This window comes from Rhipicephalus sanguineus, chromosome 2 (assembly GCF_013339695.2).
Source record: "Rhipicephalus sanguineus isolate Rsan-2018 chromosome 2, BIME_Rsan_1.4, whole genome shotgun sequence".
NCBI lineage: Eukaryota > Metazoa > Arthropoda > Arachnida > Ixodida > Ixodidae > Rhipicephalus > Rhipicephalus sanguineus.
Genome location: NC_051177.1, coordinates 205,534,719 through 205,557,361, shown reverse-complemented (window position 1 = coordinate 205,557,361; position 22,643 = coordinate 205,534,719). Strand labels below are relative to the sequence as shown.

The following is a 22,643-nucleotide window of genomic DNA, read 5'->3' as shown; positions in this document are numbered from 1 at the left end:
GACCGAACCTACAACCTTCGGATAACGCGTCCGATGCTCTATCAATTGAGTAAAATATACGATCCTTCTAACAAAGAAAACAACCTTCGATGAACCCCCCCCCTTTCCCGCACATAGCCCTTTAAGAAAAAGTGCAATGAAGTTATTCAAGCAGCGTCTAAATGCGGTCTTTGTCTCAGGTCCATGCCTCAATGTATCTCCGTAACTTTCACTTGTACGTGAATCGCTGTCCTCCCTTCTGGACTGTAAGCGTTCATCTTTGAGCAGCTGCGCTTGAAAATGTCTTAAACGTGTGTACACTCTAAATATTTTCACGCGTAGCAAGCGTGAGAGGGGGGCGTGTTTTTGCACGCTTGTTCTATGCGTGGTGTGCTTTCACGCTGAAAAAATCACGCTTCCTGAGCGTGACTTGCGGGATGCATAACGCTTGCGAAGCATGAGTGGGGGCGATTTTTTGCACGCTTGTACTAAGCGTGGTGCGCTTTCACGCTAAGCGCACCACGCTTGCCAACCATGACTGCCAACCTTTTTCACGCTTAGAGAAGGTGTAAGAGAGGAGTTTTACTTACTTAATGGGGCATTCTCCCGCTCCTTGAAATCCCTTTCTGACTGTCAGAAATCATCCAAAAAGAAAGCTGAAAGAAGATAATATTTGTTGTACTGTCTGGGCTTGGCGGCTTCTTGAAGAGTATACATACTGATGCCCGGCATTAATTAGCGCATTACAAAAATTAATTTTTCCTTTTCATCTTGCACATGTGCAAACTGTAGAACGCGACACTGCGAGAGGGTAAAATGAGCTTGCTGGCTGAAACATAAATATGGATTTCGGTTTATAGTACAGAGAGTAGGCTAGAAATAAGAGACAAGCTTTCATTATTTCACTGGCTACTCTTTCCATGTTATACCCAACGGTACATATATACGCACAGCTCAACATCGGCAGTGCGGTCTGTATTTACGGTGCAGCTAGCAAGCTCGTGTTCTGCAGAACCAATAGAATGTTCCCGTGCCCAATATGAAAATTGAAACTTGATTTTTGAAATTAGCCATGTAATGCCGGGCAATTAGCATATATACGCGCCAAAGAGCCGCCAAGCATCAACAAATACAGCACAACAAATATTATCTTCTCTCAAATTTATTTTTAAACACTTTCTGACAGTCAGAAACACATTTTATAGGGCAGGAGAATCCCGCATCAAGTAAGTAAAAATCCTCTGTTACACCTTAACTAAGCATTAGGAAGGCCTCCCGTCACGGATCGACAAGCCTCACATCGCGATTGCGGCGTTAGATCTTCGTTATACACCGTTCAGAATTTAGTAGTGTTAGCAGAATGAAGGCGTTCTCGATTGTCTCAAACTTTCATAAAGCATGTTCCACAGGTGCATCTGGCGAATCCTACAATTAAGCCTCTGATGTGCATGCATTCTTTCGAGGCGATTACTTATATATACGGTAGACCACAAATTTGAGTGAGGAATCTTGCGCGGAGTGCTCTGACACTTTACATTTTGAATCAAAGATAAGGGGTTAAGTAGAACGAAATATTTACAAGAATTTAAATTTGAGTAAAACTTTTAGTGACCATAACTTACAAAAACACTTCTTTTTATGGAAGAGCAATACAAGAAAAAAACACACAGGAACTGTAAAATAGGCGCTAGATGAATATTGGATGTCTCTTTAAGCAGCACATAAACTTTGTGTACTTAACTCAAACGAAGTGTAGTTTCGTGAACAAATACCGTAGCCTTTTCTGCGCCCATGGAATTTTGTCGATGCCGGCACGTTTAACGACTGCTTGAACGAAGCCAAGCAACTAGCCAAAAGCAGCCGGATACGCAAGGTCCTTGACGTAGTACACACACAAACAAAGCACCAGTGCTTTTTCCAGCGACGTGTTCGGCTGTAGCTTCGTGGTTTCGCTGGGCTCTTAGCCGCATACAAGCACCTTCACGTCGCCCCGCACAATGCACGGGCCAATAATGTCTACGGGTGAAACCTGGCAAAGATAAAAAGGAGAAATTAAATTGGTACCTGATGGAATGAACCGTTGTCCAATTTCACTTGGTGCAGAACTACAAATTCATGAAAATGATTTTGTCGACAAAGCTCACATTGCGACTGCGGCGTTAAATCTTCTGATACTGCTGAAAATTGAGTATAGTGTCAGAAGAATGATGACGTTATGAATTGCTTCTGAAACTTTGGCTCTTAAAAAACTATTTTACTCACCTCTGAAATTAGGGCCATTTTCGCGAGCCTTGGCCTCAGGTACGCATCCACCTCTGTGTACGATGGGTCCGCTAAGGATGACACTGTCGCCACTGCAGGCAGAATTTTGCTGAGGCTTTTGACATTCTCCTTGATAGTGCTTAAAAATATCAGTTCACTTTCAAAGGCAAGCTGAAAGAGAGAACGTGGAGTTAAACTTCATGAACACAGAATACAGCGCACAATCAGCAAAACTTCGTGGCTCTTTGTTGATTTAATTATTGTGGCATTGGGGGTGAGCAAGAACAGAACAAATGGGTTTTGATGTCGTAAAGTCAAGTATAGTTCGTACACCGGCAATCTGTTTGAGCACGAATGAAAAAGAAAAAAAAACGTGAGTGCTTCAGATTACACTGGGCGCCAATAAAATCTTCTGAAATATGGCAATCTGAAGAAATAAAGAGGGACATAAGAAGGTACAGGACTGTCTTACCAGTTCTTCGTTTAGGAGATAAGCCGGTAATACCGCCACTGGTGACGTGGTCCTCAGGATAAAGGATGCTTTTGAAAGTGCCTTCACGCAAGGTGCATCTATTCCGCTTTCAGAATGTCCTTCTTCATCTATTGTCTGCACAGATCAACAAATATAAATTTCACAGCGATAAATATAATTGCGGAAGTGAGACGAGTGCCTCTTTCCGTACACTCCAAAAGATCTTGCGAGTTTTTCAATCAAAAGTTGTTCCCTTGACAAACGAACTGCGTTGGCAGAACCGTTAGTCCTTCTCGAGACTAAATGGAGAGAGGTTAACCGTATGTTTGACATCCCGTATGGCGCAACTGTAAGCCCCAAAGAAGGAACATTGTGGTGCAACCGTTCGTCCATAGAGAGGAACAGCTGCAGGAAAAAAAAAAAACATTTGTGCCCGCGGTGGGAATCGAACCGCTGTCTTGTCGGTTGGCAGCCGGGTGAGCTAACACTCTTCCGCAATTATAGTGTTTGTGGAAGTAGAACTCAACTCGATTGTGAACACGTGCACTCAGCGTGGTATCTCAGACATATTCATCCATTAGGAAGAAAACCGTTAACCTGGGGATCGTATACTGACCACATTTCACTGCGAATTTCAGAAATGGCATTCAAAAATATCAGCTATTAGTTACACCACTGAGTACCATACGAAGCACTTCATTTTTTGTACTCGCGACAATTTTGGGCTTTTACAGTAAACGGTGCAAGCTCGAATTGACTGTTTTGACACGTATGCTCTACCTGAGGCGCTTACAAAAACAGCTTTTCTGTAATTCCGTATAATTTTGCTATAAGATCACAACATGACTGCAGCAGAGCGCAATTCTTGCTGCCGCGACAGCTAGCATTACCGACCGCCGAGGCACTGGCTACACGTAGTGGACGGTAAGGTAAACTGTTTATGCTACCTTACGGTAACGCAAATATTAGGGAGTTTTCGAATAGGGGCCCCAAAGAAATAGCGTCGAGGCCGCTGCGCATGCGCGAGACCGAAACAGCCTCGGGTTTTGAGGTTGGGCACGCTATTTCGCCAATTTAGCGGAGCCCCAAAGCCTGCCCCAAAAGCTTTGCGTCAAACAAGCATGACGGCACTCACTTCGAAGCGACGGCTCTCGGCCAAAACCACAGTGACCTAGAATAGGGGGAGTGCCCAAATTGCCGCAGACACTATTCGAAAACTCTATAACTCCTGCTTGACCCAAAGCGAGCCCACGCAAGAGGCCTTGGGGCCCCAAACGTTTGGGGCCACTATTCGAAAACTCCCTATTACATGCACACAAGTGCGACTTCACCCAGTAGCCTCACCCTGAAGGTGACGCAATCGTATCTTACTATAAAAGGCGAGGTTGCGGCATAAATAGTTCGCCTGTAACCAGAGCGGTCTCTTGGCAATAGCGGCTTCAAATAATACTTATGGACTCATGCGTTGGGCACTCACATAAAAAAAACGAACTTCAGCCTTGATGTGCACCAAAAACACACAATTTTACTGTGGCCTTAACGCGCCTGTTTTGCAGGATATGGCACAACTTTAACGCTTCGTAATGTACGCATCGACTACATGAATTTACGGCATACAATATATTTTTGGTCATTTTCGAGGCGCTTTGCGGAGGACGGGGGAAGCAGGCGCTGTTTATTCACCGCACGAGGCGCCAGGCGGCCCCTTTACCGGCGTTCCCCCTCCTGGCCCGAAAATGGCCACCGCCGCGAACCGCGACGCGGCCACGAAATTTGGCGCCGACAAGCCTAAGCTAACGAGCGCTAGACGCGGGGACCGGTGGATACCCGACGGCGAAGGAGAAACGGCTCACAGCCACGGCACCGAGAGCAACACTCCTTCCTTCTTTCTTGTCATCCTTCCCGGTCGATCGCACGACCCGAGTGAAACAGAAACTCTCGGACTGAATGCGACATCACTTTCTTTACTACAAATACTTTCATGAGCAATTACTCAAGGTAACCACGTCACGTCGCTACGAATCCGGCATCTAAAGTTAATGTTGGCTCTGATGTAAGTGTTCGAGCCAAAACTACGCCGCTATGACACGAAATGGAGATGTTCAAAATGAAAGTACGTGAATTACATAGCCCTAAATTTTCGCGTTTCTGTCCGTCATACTGTACACAGAGAACTTGGCCTGATACTAATGTCAAGTTCAGAGGTCAATAGGAAGAAACGTCACTGTTGGGAAAACAGTTGTAAAATATATAATGAGCAAACACATTTCGAAATATTTGCTTACCCAGGTATTCCAAGCGGCCGTGAATGGCAGGCGAGTGCCCGCAGTATGCACACCATCCGACCGGAATAGCAGAGTTCGCAGTGAGTGGCGCCGTGTCGCGCGAGAACTCCGGGCAGTCGCATTCGGTGTTCTTGCATCTTCCGCGCGGCACACCACGCAGGTCAATCGATGTCAAGTTATTCATGACTTCACCACTTTTCAACACCGTAAAGCGAACCCTCCGCACAGTACACGCTCGAAGGGCAGGCAGAGACGATGCACAAAGAGCTTGCTAAGTCAATGACTCCAACGACTCTAACCCCGTTTTCCCGCCAGAAGCATATATCGAAGCAAGCGCCACCTTTCAAGGCATTCGCGTGAAAAACAAAAATAAATGAAAGCAGGCGCAAATCGCAGCAGCAAATCAGAGGCGAGTAACGGCGACGTCGCACGGCTGTCTTGGCGATTGTATCAGGATATATATACGCGTGATTAGGAAAAGCGCGATCGGCGTCGCAAACTTTTCCTCAGCGCGAGTTTTCCGGTTCTCACGCGTAGAATCCCGCATCACGCGTAAAATACAGCGAATGTGCGTGTCCTCGACCGGCGTCACGCTTGGGTGGAGGAAAACAACGCGTATTTTGAGTCACGTGGTACATAAAACGAATTTTAGGAGGCCGAGGGGCGCGTTTCACGCTTACTACGCGTGAAAATATTTAGAGTGTATGCATTATCGGCTTCTGGTGCAGGTGAGCCGGACGGCCAAGCTGTGCTACCAGAAGGGGATTCCCATGATGCCGTTCGGCAGCGGCTCCGGCCTTGAAGGCGGCGTGAATGCCGTGAAGGGCGGCGTCTGCATCGACGTCTCCCAGATGGACAAGATGGTCGAACTGAACGCCAGCGACTTCGACGTGGTCGTCGAGCCGGGCCTCACGTGGCGCAACCTGAACCAGCAGATCCGCGACACGGGTCTCTGGTTCCCCGTCGACCCGGGCGCCGACGCCTCGCTCGGCGGCATGTGCGCCACCAGCGCGTCGGGCACCAACGCTGTGCGGTACGGGACGATGCGGGAGAACGTTCTCAACTTGGAGGTGCGTGAACGTTTGGGTTTGACTTCGCCGCACAGTCAGAGTATGTGCAGTGCAAGCGGCGCTGACCTTTTCAGGGGAAACTGTTTCGTGCGCACGTCCCCTTGCACGTGTGTCTGTTTGCCCGTGCTGGAGGAGACATTGCGCACCATTCGTTGCATTTTTTCTCGACCCGGTCACTTCAAGGATACAGTGCAAGAAGAAACTATTAACACCTACTAACGCAATTCATTTCTGCTTTGAACAAGCACTTCACAAAACATATTTACAGTGCAGTGTAGAAATACTTCAGCAAGATGATGATGAATCTACATGTATCGAGTTAATGCAGGTATTGTATGTATGGAACAATATTTTGCGCGACACATTTTAGCAGTTAAAAGCCGCAATATGAAGACACATGCAATTTGTACGCATACAAAAACGTTTGACTGCAGAGATTTTGTCTCCGTCAGGCGACTGTTATGCTCCGTGGATGACAATACAAGAAATCGGAACTAGAAAGCACAAAAAAGCTGTCAGATACACAGATGTTCTAGGAACACTAAAAGCTCTCATAATATTCATGCAAGAATTTTTCATAAGCAATGTTTTAAGCACACTGTCACGCTTACGTGTGTGCCACTCCATGCGTTTCTTGTGAGTCCAAGGTCACGTTGCGATCCCAGGAATCGCAAAGGCCTATGTGTGCGCCGCTTTTCAGAAACATGGAAAAATAATCGCAGCTTTGAATGACAGGCTTCAAATTACTCGTAAAGCGCTGCATGGTATTAAATTTCAATGTCAATACAGTAAAACCTCGGTGATACGATCACGGCTCGTGCGAATTGCGGGGTGATACGAATTTTTCTGTGGTCCCGACCAAGGCCAATTGGCTTGCAATGTATTCGAGTACGGTTGTTGCGAACCGATTTGCACCCCGCGACGTTGGATACGAACGTACGCTAGCGCACAGGTAGGAATATGTGCTGCCCGCGCTGTCGCGGAAGACGCGGCAGTCACGCGCGGGCGCGGGCATGCGCGCTGCGCGACCATCAGTGGTGCGCCGTTGCCTCCGAGATAGTGCGCGCGAATCTTGTAGGCCTTTATGCGCCTTCGCGTTTAGATTACAGATGACGTTGACGTCTCCTTTTTTTTTAACGTGTTGACGCGTGCTCATGTGCTCGAGGCAGCAGCGTCCTTGTACTGTGTTAACACGTGCCTGTCACGTCGATGCAAGCCATGTTCCCGAATCAGACGTTCTATAAAACAAGACTGAAACTTAGGCTGCGCGTCCGCCATGAAGTCCCATGAAACGTGCACGAAGACTCCAAGAGACAAAGCGGACGGTCTTGGCGAAAGAGCTTGGCATCTATCGCGTACGAAGCGCTTCTTAAGTCACTTTCGCCGCAGTACTCTGGTGGGATGCAGAAAATCGTAGTAAGATTAGGAAGGGGCTACTGGCGGGCACGGGGCACAACACATCTGGTTCATTATTTACACACGCGCGCATGCACCGTATATTTACAAGTACAAGTGTGATCGTTGACGTTTAAAAACTTTACTGTCAATCATTCAGAGCTGTTTATGACGTCGCTGCGGCCCTGGGGAACACAGAATCAAAACGTATGCCAACTTTATTTTGTCGCATACTAATTTTTCATGTTTTCTGGTGATACGAATTTCGGATGATACGCATATTTTTGGTAACCCCGCGACATTCGTATCACCGAGGTTTCACTGTATATATCGGACTATAACAGACTGCATCCCAATAAGCCGGTACTCGCTGAATGACTAATATGCTTCCATCAGCAGCGCTTTATGGAAGCAATGACGAACACCGACTAGGACACCGAATAACAGCCTATGCGCCATAATTGTCAAGAACAACAGTAACGCCTATATGCGCACATGTTGAGACAAAGGGGAAAAAAACAACCAGCATATTCCACGCACTTTAGGAATCGATGTTATGCAAAGCAGTCAGCGAGAATCTGCTTACGCCGAATTCATTGGTTTTAAGACGTGCCATCGCGTGTAATTCGTTATCTCATGTTTGTCATGCATGCATGTACGTTCTAGTATGTACCATGCTAATGAAGCGACTGCAAGGGCTTCGCGACGCTTGCATGACGTCCTTTGTGTTATTGATGTCATGATGCAGATGACATGCGTGCCACAAACATACATGTCGTTCATGTTCGTCATACGCTCACGACGTTTCATAAACGTATTGGTATATAGCAAGTTAATGAAACCACCACCATGACATCACGAGAGTGCCTTCTTATGTATGTCGTGACGCAAGTTGCATGAATATCGTGCTGTTCGTGTCATGACCAACAATCTATGTTAAGTCATGCACTAATTTCACGTCATGCCAATTTTGGCATATAGCAGGTTAATGGAACGATCACGAGAGCAATAAGACCTTGCCACGGATGTCATGACGTACATGACATGCATAACATGATAGTAATGTCATAACCTATCATTTATGTTCGTCGTACACACATGTGTGAAGCCTATGTCGATTTTGTATACATCATGCCAGTGAAACGACCGCGATAGCACGACGACGTAGCAGCTAGATAAGTACGCTCGAAGTCTCTTTGGTTCGCCAAGATATGCTTCGTATTTAACATTTTCGTGAACTGTAAAAATTAAACATACCTCGGCCTATCACAGAGGTTACAAATTTTTACGAACTGCAGCACTTACAGCAGTTCCGTTTAGAAAACATTGCCGCAACTTATTTCCATGATACTGCGTGCTCTTGATACACGCTCGATATATTCGATTGAAAGATAACATAACGGCCAACCCAAGCCTAACGTCGAAGTACATGAAGAGCCAAATTACGGCGATTACATTACTCCCTTCAAACCAACGTCGCACCGTTTTCACGGAGCAAAAGTTTGTGACAAAGTAATGCTAAATTCGGTCTCGTACTTGAGCTTGTTCTCAGCTTACAGTATTGCATCTGCTCATCCTACAGGTTGTGCTTCCGGACGGTACGGTGGTTAACACGGCGGGCAAGGGGCGTCGCACGCGCAAGACATCCGCGGGTTACAACTTGACCAACCTGTTCGTCGGCTCTGAAGGCACGCTGGGCATCATCACGCAGGCCACACTTCGACTTCACTCGGCACCCCAGGTGAGGCGTAAACGCAGCGTGAACGTCACTTGAATGACGTGCGCTGATGACAGCGTTAGGACAGGAAGCTATGCAAGTTAGCAGACCTTCTTATTGATATACGGAGCAGCCAGAGATAAAAGCTGCATCAGCGGGGCTGCTCGCATCAGTGAGTGCTCGTATTGCACGAGTAGATATGGCCGGCTTCAAGCAAATTTCACGCTTTTCTCATAATGAAACAATGCTTTAATAGGCATTTGGTCTTGGCTATAGAATTGCTGGAAAGTTGGTATGTCCTATACTTCACATGACTGCAAATTGAACTCGGAAAATTTTTTCCCCTGACTGTGACCCCAAACCTTGCAGCGATGTGCGTCTTACGTCTCTGTGTGTTGTCCACGGCCTTTTCCACGCTACAACGAAGCTACGCAGATAGTTTGTCTGCGTGATATGAGCACCCGATAGGGGTAAACAGCATATTGATTCTCAGCATTTATGAACGCCACTCAGCGTTCGAGTGGCGTTCATAAATGCACAACACATGGGCGCTCTATCTCACAAGCGGAACGCCGCTGGAGCATTCCGCACCGAACGAGCCGCCTCGTGCTCAACAGCCTGCCGCCGTAGCGATTGAAGCAGCGCGCCCACAGAGCATGTCGCCAGTGAAATATCCTAGCGCACAACACAAGACAAGGGCCGAGTGACAACCGACGAAGATGGCACCTGTCTTCGTCGGTTGTCACTCAGTGCATGTCTTGTTTTGTGTGATAGATACTGAAATGGAATACCGACATGTCCAGTCTCGTGTGATTTCATGAAAAAAAAAAGTTAGGATCCCTTTCCCTGGCGGAAAAATGGGGGAAGCGAAGCTTGGCGTACCCAGCCTACAGCTTTTTTTTTTCTTCCTTTCCTTCTTTCTTTCTCTTTCTTTCTTTCTTCTTCCTTTCTTTTTTCTTTCTTTCTTTTTTCTTCCTTTCTCTCTTTCTTTCTTTCGTCCGAGGAGCACTGTCAGCGCTGCAACTGCCGTCCAGTTCTTGACCAGACAAAACTCTTGGCACGATCCGGTGATAGATTAGAGAGAGAGATTCTCGAAGCGTTTTAGATGGCGCGTGCCGGAGACACTTGCATCAGTCGTGCGTCAGTAGCACTCCAAGAAAAAGATTACCTTCTTGTCGCGATAGAGCGTGAGCATGTGATGTGACGTGTGTTTTTTACATGTATAAATATCAGTGTTTCCTGAAATAAACTTGTTGTTAGTTTGCTCTTGTCTGTTTTAAGTGTTCCTTTCTAGTCCTCGTGTGTTTTGCAAAGCGTTAAATTTTCCAATATGCTACACCAACTCGCCCACATCAAGCTCCTTCTGTTTCTTTCTTTCCTTCTTTCTTTCTTCCTTTCGTTCTTTCTTTTGTTCATTCTTTCGTTGTTTATTTCGTTATTTCTTTCGCATTGCGCCATGCTCCTTCCTAACGTAAGCGTTCAGTTTTATTATAGGTAGCGGCCGTCACCGGAACGCTGTTTTCACGCGGAATCGGCAATGGCTCTTCACGTTCTTTCCAGCATTCGTCAGCATCTAGAACGGCCCAACGAAAGGACCGTCACGCGGTCGTCGAAACGATGGAAACGCGGGTTACGAATTCAATTTTCTCCAAGTCAGAATTTTCCTGAAATGTGGCATTCCTGATACGACCTTACGCGTTGTCCAGCAGATCGCTTTTAGTCCGCCAACACGTAATATTTCAATGAAGCACCCATGTCAAGTGTACTGCTTCTCAATTGTTTTTTGCATCATTGGTAGAACTCATTCCTATGATTCAGTTCAGTTCTCATTGGGCAAGCATGGGCGCGTGGCCCACTGCTCAAGGCACTCGCTCTCGGACCGGAAGGACCCGGGCTCAAACGCCAGCCCCGAAAAAAAAATTAGTTCATTATTTCTTTGGTGCACGCCAGCTGCCGCAGTGAGGAGGGTTTTTTTTATAACACCACCAACACCAGCTTCGCAGGTCAGTCAACAGAAGCTTTCAATTCGCTTGAATATGTTTGATGTGTTTCGAACAGACTCTTTTTCCAACGCTGTAGTTCTGTCCCACACGTTCCGACAGAATTTTTCCCGTGTACACACATTGCGGTTACAGGGCTACCCTCAACCATGTACTCAAGGTATATAAGGAATACCCCCATCTCCATAATTAGTAAAAAAAAATCTTGTTTGAGAAGACTTGGACACCCTGCTGCGCATCTAGGATCCGGACATAAGACTGTATCTTCAGTCGCGCCTACGAAGTAGCCAGTAGGCTTGACCTGCTGGCCATCTAATAGCGAAACGATTTTAGATGGGATACTCACATTGATAGCATTACTAGTACAGCCCTGAAAAGACTATACTTACTGAAAAGACGTCTCGAGCACGCACCACCGAATACCAAGCTAATAGCTTATACAACCCTCATCCGATCTGTATAGAATATGCCAGCCCTGTCTGGTTCCCGTTTACCAACCAACAGAATATTAAAATAGAAGCGGTTTAAAGAAAAGCAGTCAGGTTTATTTTACAGCGAAAGCTGTTATGAAATCATTTCACTGGCCGTTTTTGGCGCCGTAGTTGTCCGCCGCCGCCGGTGTCCATAACCACTATCGCTCGAAATAAGAAAAAAAACGAAACAAGAAAAAAATTCCAGGATGGAACGAAATTCGAACCTGGGCCCTCTGCGTGGGAGCCCAGTATTCAACATCTGAGCCATGCCGGTGCTTGAAACTGCCTTGCAAAAAGGTCCTATACAGGCTTCATGTCGGGAAGGAACCACATTAGCATAAGCAGTATAGCGTGATAGAAGAGTAAAATAAGCACCAAACGTCGCACAACGCGAATTCTGTCACAAGGCATCACACAATGCGAATTGCGCAACGAGTAGGTTGTTGAATACCTCCAACCCATTACAAAGGGCTCTGCTATAATTCTTCATCGTCATCAGGCACAGCATCAACAAAGTGCGCATAATGTCTTACATGCATTTAGCAGGTACGACGGCTCTCCGTAGAATGACAAAAATTGCACAGTGCCTGCTGCCCTACTTCTAAAAAATTAGAATGATTTATAGCGTAGTGCGTTCCTCGCAAGTGCACTTGTATTGGTTGCCAAGGAAGCCCATAAGCGCATGATCCATTTCCTCGGGGTCTCAGTAAAATTACAATGATTTATAGCATAGTGGGTTCCTCGCAAGTGCACTTGTATTGGTTGGCAAGGAAGCCCATGAGCGCATGATCCATTTCCTCGGGGTCTCAGTAAAGTTCTTCGCCGCCCTCCCCCCCGTCTCTCTCCCACGTCAACGTATGTTATACAGCATGACGGGAGAGGGAAATAGCGATCGGGCGTCACCCAATGCAAATTACATAACTGGTGGGCCGTTTAAAGCTTCCAACCCATTACAAAGGGCTGAGCCATAATTCTTCATCGTCATCAGTCGTCGCGTCAACAAAGTGCACATAATGCCTTACAGACGTGTAGCTGGTGCCTCGTTTCTCCGCAGAATGACGAATAATGGCTTAGTAGGTGCTTCCCAAGTTCACAAAAATTGTGATTTATGGCGTAGTGGGTACCTTTCTAGTGTACTTGTATTGTAGCCCCAAGAGAGCTTACAACGGCCTCTAGAAACGCCGCTCTTCCAGCTTTCGCTGTGACTGTGCTGCGGTTTCAGCGCAGGCCTGGCGTTTTTTTTTTTGTTTTTTTTAACTAGTATAGACTGACAGACTCACCGACACATCTACTTAATAACGCTGGCATCTTAACACTACAAAACCGAACAAAACTAACAAGGCTAAAAGTAATGTTTCAACTACTACAGAACATAATAAAAATAGATACTTCAAGGTATATATCTTATTTTCATGGCAGACCAACCCGTCATAAGCATTCCCATACTCTTGCCGAATACTCTTCCAACACTAATTGCTTCAAATATTCATTTTTCTCTCTTACCATCAAAGATTGGAACTCATTGAAACCTACCCTAACCATCGAATCATCCATAAACCTGCTAAGCGATGAGTCTGTGTCATGTTACTAATACATAGTTTTTCTTTACTATTTCTATGAAGGTATTACTTTAGGTGACATTTTCTTCGATTTACTTGTTGTTCATAAAACTGTTTGAATAATGTGTTCAATAGTAATGTGTACTTGCTGAACCTACACCATGTTACAAATGTATACCTTACCTTTTTTCAGTTGCTTTTAGCGATAACCTCGCCCATGATTTTGTTACTAAAATTGTTTTATTTTGTGGTCTTCTATCGCAATGTATAATGCATGATTTTGTATGTCATTTTGACTTTTTGTGATTTTAACCACATATGATTTTGTGTAAACATATATTTTTCATGTGCCTTCCCTGCTATAATCTCTGAAGATAATGGCGGTATTGTGAAATAAAATAAATAAATATTAAATAAATAAATAATATAATAGGAATCTAGTACGGCATCTAGTAGCGACATATAGTGACATCCTACAAGAGGCAGCTAGTAGTATAGTGGCATCTAGTAAGCCTACATCAGCGCTGTGTTTTCGTGGTCCTTCTTTGCCGTGTACGTGTGTGGTTGCGCTGCCATTCTACTATGGAGGACAATATAACCCGATTCAGCGCAACTAAACAAAGGTTACCTGTATTAATCTCTCACTTTCTCGTTTATGGGGACACTAAAATATTAAGTCGACGTTGATTGTTGAAATAGCGGTCCAGAAACCTCGTAGTGCTAGTTTTGACATAAAATCACGTTTTAGTGGTCCGCATCGCGTTACCACACTTCAAATCACCTGCCTGAAAGCGGTCTTTCTGACGTCACTGTTGCTGTGCCCAACGTGACAGGGCAACTCTCAACCATGCATGTACTCAGGGGATGTAATAAAAGGAACACCCCCATCTCCATAATTAGTAAAACAAAAATCCTTCTTTCAGAAACTTGCGCGGCCGCCGACACTAGTAGCAACAGAGTAGCAGCAGCATACATACATCCTCTTGCAGCTTCTTTTATCAAGAGGAGCAAATGTCGAACTCGCCGCGTCGTCCTCCTGCAGAACTCGGACAGGGTGTCGAGCTGCATGACTCTCGGACTAGAGAAATACGGATGAAACGGCGCTGGAGCAAAGCCTTGCTCGGAAGGGCACATTGAAAGCCTTGCCCAAGTTGTGGTTGGTCTCGTCATCCTCAGCACGAAAGTGCAGCGAGCACACACGCAGAGTTTTTGACTGTTTAGCACACTGGCGCAATGGCATGACACTCAGCCACTTCGAGCGTAAGGGTTCATTCTGCGGCACCCGTGAAAAGACACATCGGTTTCTTTGCTGCAGTACTGGCGGCGTGCACCATTCGGGCATCTGGCAACATCACATGCATGCGGCATTTTGTCGAACATTCTGCCAAAGCGACTTTCACGAGCGTGCAAAGCACACGCAGCAGTACGCGATATCGAAAATACCCCTGAGACGCGACCGCGTGAGCGAAGCCGGGCGAAGCGCAGTTCGGCGAAAACGGAACCTATGAACCATGTGCGCCGTTCTCCATGGCAACGCCAAAGAGGTTCTTTTTTCCATGAATCAAACAGAAAAGAACAAGCAGCATTTTATTACGTCTCTTGATGCACGGAAGGTTCTTTTTTTATTGCAGCTAGTTTACTAGTGATTAATTGTTGTCGGACGCTCTCACGTCATTGGGATCATTTCCAAAATGTCCCACTCGTGGCGCTTGTCGTGTGATACATTTCGCTTAATTTCTCGATAAGTAGGGCACTGCTGTTGATAACAGAGAGTTTTAGTTTAGCGCGCGCAAACCTGTACGTACGCAAAGGCCTGTGCGCTACGTACGTTAGAGTTGAGGCTGTCTCCTACATTTTTAGTTTACCGTACGCAACAACCGAAACGTGGACTGCCTCTAGGCGTCAGCACCTTCTTCTGGATGGATGGATGGATGGATGCTATGAGCGTCCCCTTTAAAACGCGGCGGTGACATGTCTGCCACCAGGCTCGAAGAAAAAAGAAAAAAAGGAAAACAAAAGCTTCCTTGTTTCATGTTGGCCTAATACCTTATCTACATTGATTAAATCTATGTTATTATACCAAAAAAATATAAATTCACGGTCCATCTCTCTGCCTCTTAAGGCAGAATGACCTCTCTTTTTCCCCCCATTATTTATTTTTGTACTTTATCTCTACTTTTCTGCCACCAATACTCTAACCGTCTCTTCCATATTTCTATCGCGGATGTTGTCCCTAAAACCCAAGGCTTCCTGTAGACTCGTGCCCACAAGTATACCTGGGTGAATATCGCCACATTCAATCAGTACATATTTCATCGTTTCCTTAGTTCCCCCGCAGCATGTACATTGTTCTTCGTTACTGAATCGAAGAACGCGTAGTTATACTACGCGTTCTTCGGCGTGTTTTTCTGCGCCATCTAGTGGCTAAGAAATAAACTACAATAGCCGATCATAGTTGACTCAAGTCAAGGCACGAGACAAGGCAATATTTTACGATGGCGCAAATTTTGTTGAGGTGATCTGTGGTGAACGGTGACGGTTGGTACGACTTCTACGAGGCGAGCAGCAGCGAGGGAGGAAAAATGCCTCCCAGCATCCTTTCGAATCAGCGCCTTTTGGCCACTCTTTTATGGGAAGAGATAGACGATTTGATGCTCACAAACCGAGAGCGGTGGCTTTTGAAGGGCGACTGCAGTCTCGACGACATCGAATATATCCTGCATCTTTGCAGCGATCACTGTACACTGCACTGGGTCCGCGAACGGATTCAAGCTACTCACGTAGGAAGGAGCTCCAAACCGAGGGCAATTCCGAAATGGACGAGGGATTTATTCGCTTCCATGAACGCCGTGCCGCTTGTGTCGGACGCAGCCATTTTGCTTGTCTCGACCGGTCGAGATCTCGCGAGAGAAGCGCCCGTAAGGTACGCAACGGCCGTAGCGGGCGCAACGTAAGCGCCGAGATCTAGCGTGCGCATCTCTTGCGCGCGCAAACGCACGCATCTCTTAGGTTCAGCGCATACGCAGTCTTGGTCTCTCTCACCCGTTGCGTGCGCAAGGCCGTTGCGCGCGCTAAACTAAAACTATCTAATATTGTCGTTTTATACGTTGTCATACATTGATCTTTTACTCTGACATAAATTATTATTTGCTTTTAGCGTCCCTTTAATATCCTCAAATGACATTTGATTGCAGCTACATCCCGTAGGTAGCTATCTGCAGGCAGATTCTCGTATGAACGAGCCACTTGGTTCTAATTTCTGAAAATCGCGCGGAAAGCTGCGCACTGGGCCATCAACGGCAATCGGAGCATGCTTCTGTCCATTGCAACCACACTGCAGCTCACGGACTCAATTGATCTTCAATGTGGTTCTTATATTTCAGAGCTATGAATGCTCCCTCAGCCACGTTTTTATTGTGGTATTGTTAAGAAAATGCCAGCAGCTGCAGGCTCTACGCACAACGTGGGCAATGTAATTTCCGTCACATTTCTGATATTCTAAAAACTGCATTTCTTCGTCTAAACGCACCAGGTCAACATACCACATCGTGTGGTGGGTACTATGTGAACGCTGCATCCTGGATTTGGTGTCATTCAAAAAACATTTCGTCGTTGTCTTGTTTTTTTCAGTCGTCTGTAATGACACAACAACGGCCCATGTCAAATTTACGTCAGTTTTGTTTTGTAAGCTACCATAAATAACATTAATAAATCCCGTTGTACTGGGCGTCATTTGTTACACATCGCATATGTGCAGCTAGCTATAGTCCTACATACTGTGCCGCTATAAATATGCTGTTTATTTGGCGTCTAATAAAGCATCAAATCCCACAAAACTATCATCAACGCAACACGTATACCGCATTCAAGCGTACCACTCCTCTAGTAAAGTGAATAGCTCTCTTGTGCTCGCCAGTTGGATTATTCGCAATAACTTTTGATAGCTTCAGCATACATTTTTCACGTCACACCTAAACATTACTTGAGTGACGACAGCAGAGCACAGGTATGACATCACTACAGGTGCCACGTTGTACGCTTTTCGTGCGCAGGTGATCGTGGCGGCCGTGTGTCCCTTCCCGACCACGACGGCGGCCGTCGAGGCCGTGGTTCAGACGCTGCAGTGCAACGTCCCCGTGGCCCGCATCGAGTTCCTAGATGAGAACACCATCACGGCTTGCAACAAGTACAGCAAGACCAACTACAAGGTGACGCCTACCCTGTTCCTCGAGTTCCACGGTTCCTCGGACCAAGCCGTCAGAGAGCAGGTTGGTGAAGGGAGCGTTAGTTCGAACGATGAATACATGAATTATTACGGCCTATCAAACGCGAAAGGCGGCCGTCAGCGTCGGCTGCAGCGTCAACACGAGTGATGTGAAAAATCATCATCCATAACGCCCCCCTTATGACGTCGTCATTGCGTCAGAGGTCGGAAAAATTATGACGTCATCATGACGTCACGTTGTGTGACGTCATGCTGACGTCACATGCTGACGTCGTATGATATCCTCGCTTGGTCGAAGGTAGGCCGATCTCTGAGGCACTGTAAAACCACGTGAGGTGCAGAAAGCTTGAAATGCCTCCGCTCCCGGAGGCAGTGCAACGCCACGTTGGATGCAGAAACCTTTCCGGGGTGGGTGTGGGGTGCGGGTTGAACAGCACACTCGAATGAGAAGAAAATTCATGTTTTCGCCTTCGAGCCACCTTAGGCAAATGCGTAAGGGAATTTGTCGTTTTTCAAAATTAGCCAACCAACACTTCTGCCAACACTTGCCTTCAGTTAGCCAGCATGTGGTTTCAGGTCTGTAATAGCTACGCTCTCATAACTCCGCTCAAATGCTGCAGGTTTTTGTAAGCAATCTACATCTTAGGCCATGTCCTTCATGCTCAGGTATAGGCGCTATTTTGTTCGCCACTTTTCACTCAGCGACGAGCACAACTGCACAATCAGAAAATTGAGATCGCAAGCATGATATAGGAATGGTTGAGAACTTGTAAGCGTGACGCTATTTTTCGTTTTTACGTCGGTGGTGACGTTAGTGGGGGAGGTCTTTAGATTATATATATATACTCCTCTCTGAAATGCTCAACTTGCCTTCTGTTTTTCAGGTGGACATCGTGACCGAGATTGCGCATAGTAACGGCGCATCGGAGCTGCAGTGGGCGCGCGAGCCTGAGGAGCGCAGCAAGCTCTGGAAGGCGCGGCACGCCATCTTCTACGCCACGTGCGCCCTGCGCCCAAACACGCGGTGCTATGTCACCGACGTGTGCGTGCCCATTTCGCGGCTGCCGGCGCTGGTGGCGGTCGCCAAGGAGGACATCGAGCAGCACGGCATCCTGGCCACCGTGGTTGGTCACGTGGGTGACGGCAACTTCCACACAATGATGCTGTTCGACCCGCAGGACCCAAAGGATACCGCCAACATCTTCGACGTAGCTCACAAACTGGCCAGCAGGTGCGTCTGCATCAGCCTTCGGCCCAGCGGCTCTCTTAATCATTTTGTCATTCCGTATGACGCACCTAGCTTATGCTGTGTACGCAAACCTTTTAGATGCGAAGTATCTTATGGCGGCGTTCAATCCGGTGGTGGTGGTGGTGGTGGTGGTGTGTGGCGTGACCACCCTTACTGCGCATGCGCATACCCTCTCCACTCACCCTCTCCCATTTTCTCCCTCTCCACTTTCCCTCTCCCCTCCCCCTCTCCACTCTTCCTCTGAAAGGCGGGCTAGACATGCCGAAATTCTCTCCTGCGCAACGCCGCGATGACCACCAGGGCATGCGCGTCCCCTCCCCCTCTCTCTCCTCTCCTACGCTGCTCCCCTCTCGCACGCCTGCCCCCCGCGTTCCCCGCTCGATCTGTGAGAATTAACGGCCAGGCTAGAGGGAAGACAGACGCGCGTAGCGTTCCTCTTCGCATTCGACGACGCGAGGTCGGTAGCATGCCCAAAGAACGCCAACGGAACGCGATCGTGCAAGTGCTCCGGCTTCACATCGCCTCATGGTCCCCTTTAGCGGGAAATGGTGTAATTGTTTTCATAAACAAAAACCAGCTTGAGTTCAGAGCAGAGAGAGTAACGAGACCACAAATCAGAGGAACGGAAATCACTTCGTACGCATCGACACGTTGTCTAGTTTCGTCATTGGTCCTAATAACCTGTCATCGCACAGATTTCTTTCTCTAACAGGCAGCTCATGCAAACCTAATCTTGCGTTACAATATGCAAATCTGCATACTGTTCTGGACTTATTATTCAACATAGAATAAGCGTCATGCATCGATGTTAGACATGACTAGCACGAAATTGAGCCCATCACATTGTCTTCGATATAGCTCTGGGTGCTTTTGGAGAAGCACAAGGTGGCTGATACATGACCGCCAATAACAGAGGGATAATCCAAGCGTCTTGAATGTCAGCAACACTTCCGGTGCGTGCGTCTCACTTGTCATTAAGCAAAACAGCCCACAGTATGCAATGCGCACATGGCGAAGCTTGCGCGATCCGTCCGACATTTGCGTGAGCAAACATTAGCTAGAAATTGCCACGCATCTCACCCAACTACAGTACTTTTAGTGCTGTTCAGGAGAGATATGATGCCCTTTGACAACGTAAAATTAGCGGCGACCCACTAATGTATTGTCAGAGTTGCCAACAGAGTATACAACATGGTAATATTTATTTTTAATTTTAATTTAAACTCAAGCTGAGGTTAAAGATTTGAATATTGACAGTGCTCGAGCTTCGCCCGACTGTCAGACTGTAGGAATGTGCTCCTACACTTGGTGAGGATTACGTTGCTTTCGTGAGTAACACGCCGGGGTTTGCAACATATTTTTTTTTTCAAAAAGAGTTAGGCATGGTCATGTGGAGCAGTCATGTGCTTTTTATTAATCTTATGATGTATATCTCGAAATCAGTGTTAGACACTACGCAGTGAGCATATTTCGAGAAGAAACTTGATTCAATCAAACCATCTCAGCGAGTGTTTTAAAGTTTTCTGTGGAATTAAGAAATGTTCAATAATCATTATTTGCGAATCAAAATTTTTTGCCTTTTCGGGCATCTGGCAGCCTTAGGAATGTCTTAGCAAAACAACTAACAGGTATGTTATAGTTCTCCAGATCTATCGGTAATGACCTAATGTTTTCTGCATTTCTCACCATTCGCGAGGGTTGCCTTTTTTTTCGGTCTACTTAATGTTCACTTATGAAACAGTGTGCTGGCTAAATGGTGTATCGCAACGAAAAATTAACGAAACACCCGACATGGCGTATCCTTCTGTTCCATTTGCGCGTCTTACAAGATGCACTGCGTCGTTGGGCGTTCTGTACGTGGGCTTTCAACTTTTTCTCTTGCGCAGGGCTCTGGACCTGAACGGCACGTCAACGGGTGAACACGGTATCGGGATCGGCAAGCGCGGTCTGCTGGTCCGAGAGCTTGGCGAGAGCGGCATCCAGCTTATGCGCACGCTCAAGAACGCCGTTGACCCGAAGGGCATCATGAACCCGGGAAAGCTGTTCCTCTAGTGATGCATTCGCGCGGGCCACTTGGCATCTTGCCACGATGAGCGCTCAAAGTCGCTGTGATGATCGTGCTGGACTATGGCGATGCGAAAAAAAGGACAGTCTGCGTGAGCGAGAAACGCAGCACGCAACTATTGGGAACGGTGCAGACAAATCGAGGCGCATGACTGGCCGCAAAAATCTCATTGCTTTAAAGCGATAATCTTGTATGCTCCGTCTTGTGATTTCAGACTTTATGGAAAATTGGAGGTAGAGGGGAAGAGAGACCGTCGCGTAAAGTTTATGGCGTGCTTGTCTAACGGCAGTGCTTATTTGTTTACCACCTCTCTCGGTGGTGGTGTCGGGCCACTACGGTTCATGTCTTAAAAAACAATGAAACCTTGATTTCACGGTCTATCCTAAACTAAAAGGTCACCCAATACTACCGTAAATAGCTGCCATTTTCAGACGTATTCTTTCCGCGTGATATTCTGACGCAGCCACTGATGTCGCATTTCATTGTAGGATGTCGCTGAATAAGGATTTCTAATGTACGTACACATGAACATATTCGTTCATTCATGGAGCCGTGGCAAGCTAGTCGTCTTGTTCGTGTAGCAGGGCAGAAACACACGATCAAATGTTCATCTAGAGCTCTTATTGTTTCCAGCTTTATCTAGAAACCAGAAAATCGGAGTGCGCTGTGTACAGAATTAAGAATTGAGTCACAAGTAGTGTAAAAAACAACCTTGCATAAGTTCTTGAGCAGTATTAGCAAAGCGTATGTATTTGTTTATAAAAAAGCGGCTGTGGGCGCTTCATCTTTCTTTTATTTTCTCAGGATTGTAAGTCACGCAGCTGAGATACTTATCATCCTGTACCATGAGTGTCCGTGACACTTCATTTCAGCATGTGACAACGTGTAGGCAGTAGTCAGTTTATTTAAGTCATGTCTTGACAAAGTAAATATCTGCGTAAATATCTGCGTAAATATTCTGTGGTAATGTTCCAAATGCTCCGATACCATTTTGTCCTTTGTATAGTGGTGTTTTATGAACCCCATGGGAGCCTTATCAGCAGCGTCTCTGGTGTCTATAAGCAACTGCGATGTTGGAACTATCCATCACGATACGCAACTACGCAAGTAATTCGACCGTACGCAGATGCAGGCAGAAGAAATAAAAAATTAAGCGTACGTATTTCGTTCTACTGTGGTGAGAAGTGCATAACTTTTTATGTTCCCGAATGCCTCAGCAAATCACAGGTTAGGATGTAATAAAGATAATGCGCGAACAAGCATAAAAATTTGGAGAAAAAGCTATGTTAGAAACGAATGCCAGAGTATACCTGTTCTTTATGACATGCTTTAATGTGCATGCGGGAAGTGCACTAACCTGGTATGCGACGCTACCTGGGCTGTCCTACAGTTGTCGCTGGTAAGCACTGTATTTACGCTTCAAAACACATCCAGGACACCGTTAACACTCCACACATAGTCACCAAAGAAACGATTCAACATGTTGTGAATAATTTTTGAAGTTACAGCTTTCAAATGTATTTTTAGGTTTTTACGACGCTGCGAAGTACAAATAAAGGTGTTCGTCCACATCAAATTCTGGTGGCTGCTTACTTTTTGGTCAGATCACTTTGCTGTTATATGCATGCAAAATACCAATCTAGTAGTCTACGTAAAAATTCGGGCATTGATAGGAATGCAGTCAATAAGTCAAGTAGGCTACATATGTTTTATTACCTCTGTATCGCAGTTAACGTTCGCTTACCTAATGAATTCGCGTGGTGCCACACGTGCACTGGCTAACGTAAGCACACCTCATTGAACGACCGCGAACCACCACCCTTTTTCGCGGCTGTTGTGGTGGTTTGAGGATAACAGACACGTGTATCTGCAACCAATGAGGGTCAGCGCCG

The 22,643-nt window shown here is 46.4% G+C and overlaps 1 protein-coding gene across 3 annotated transcripts in view; it reads left to right on the top strand.

Moving 5' to 3' along the window:
- Positions 1-22,327, top strand: part of LOC119384023 (probable D-lactate dehydrogenase, mitochondrial) — a 64,585-nt gene extending 42,258 nt beyond the window's left edge. For 2 of the 3 annotated variants that reach the window (XM_037652309.2, XM_037652311.2), the window contains exons 3-7: positions 5,727-6,068; positions 9,046-9,204; positions 17,265-17,480; positions 18,322-18,668; positions 20,573-22,327. In XM_037652309.2, the coding sequence (XP_037508237.1) occupies positions 5,727-6,068; positions 9,046-9,204; positions 17,265-17,480; positions 18,322-18,668; positions 20,573-20,738 (1,230 nt within the window). In that variant the 3' untranslated portion in view covers positions 20,739-22,327. The remainder of the gene's footprint in view (positions 1-5,726; positions 6,069-9,045; positions 9,205-17,264; positions 17,481-18,321; positions 18,669-20,572) is intronic. The other variant, XM_049412738.1, reaches the window with a different exon arrangement.
- Positions 22,328-22,643: the final 316 nt, after the last annotated feature.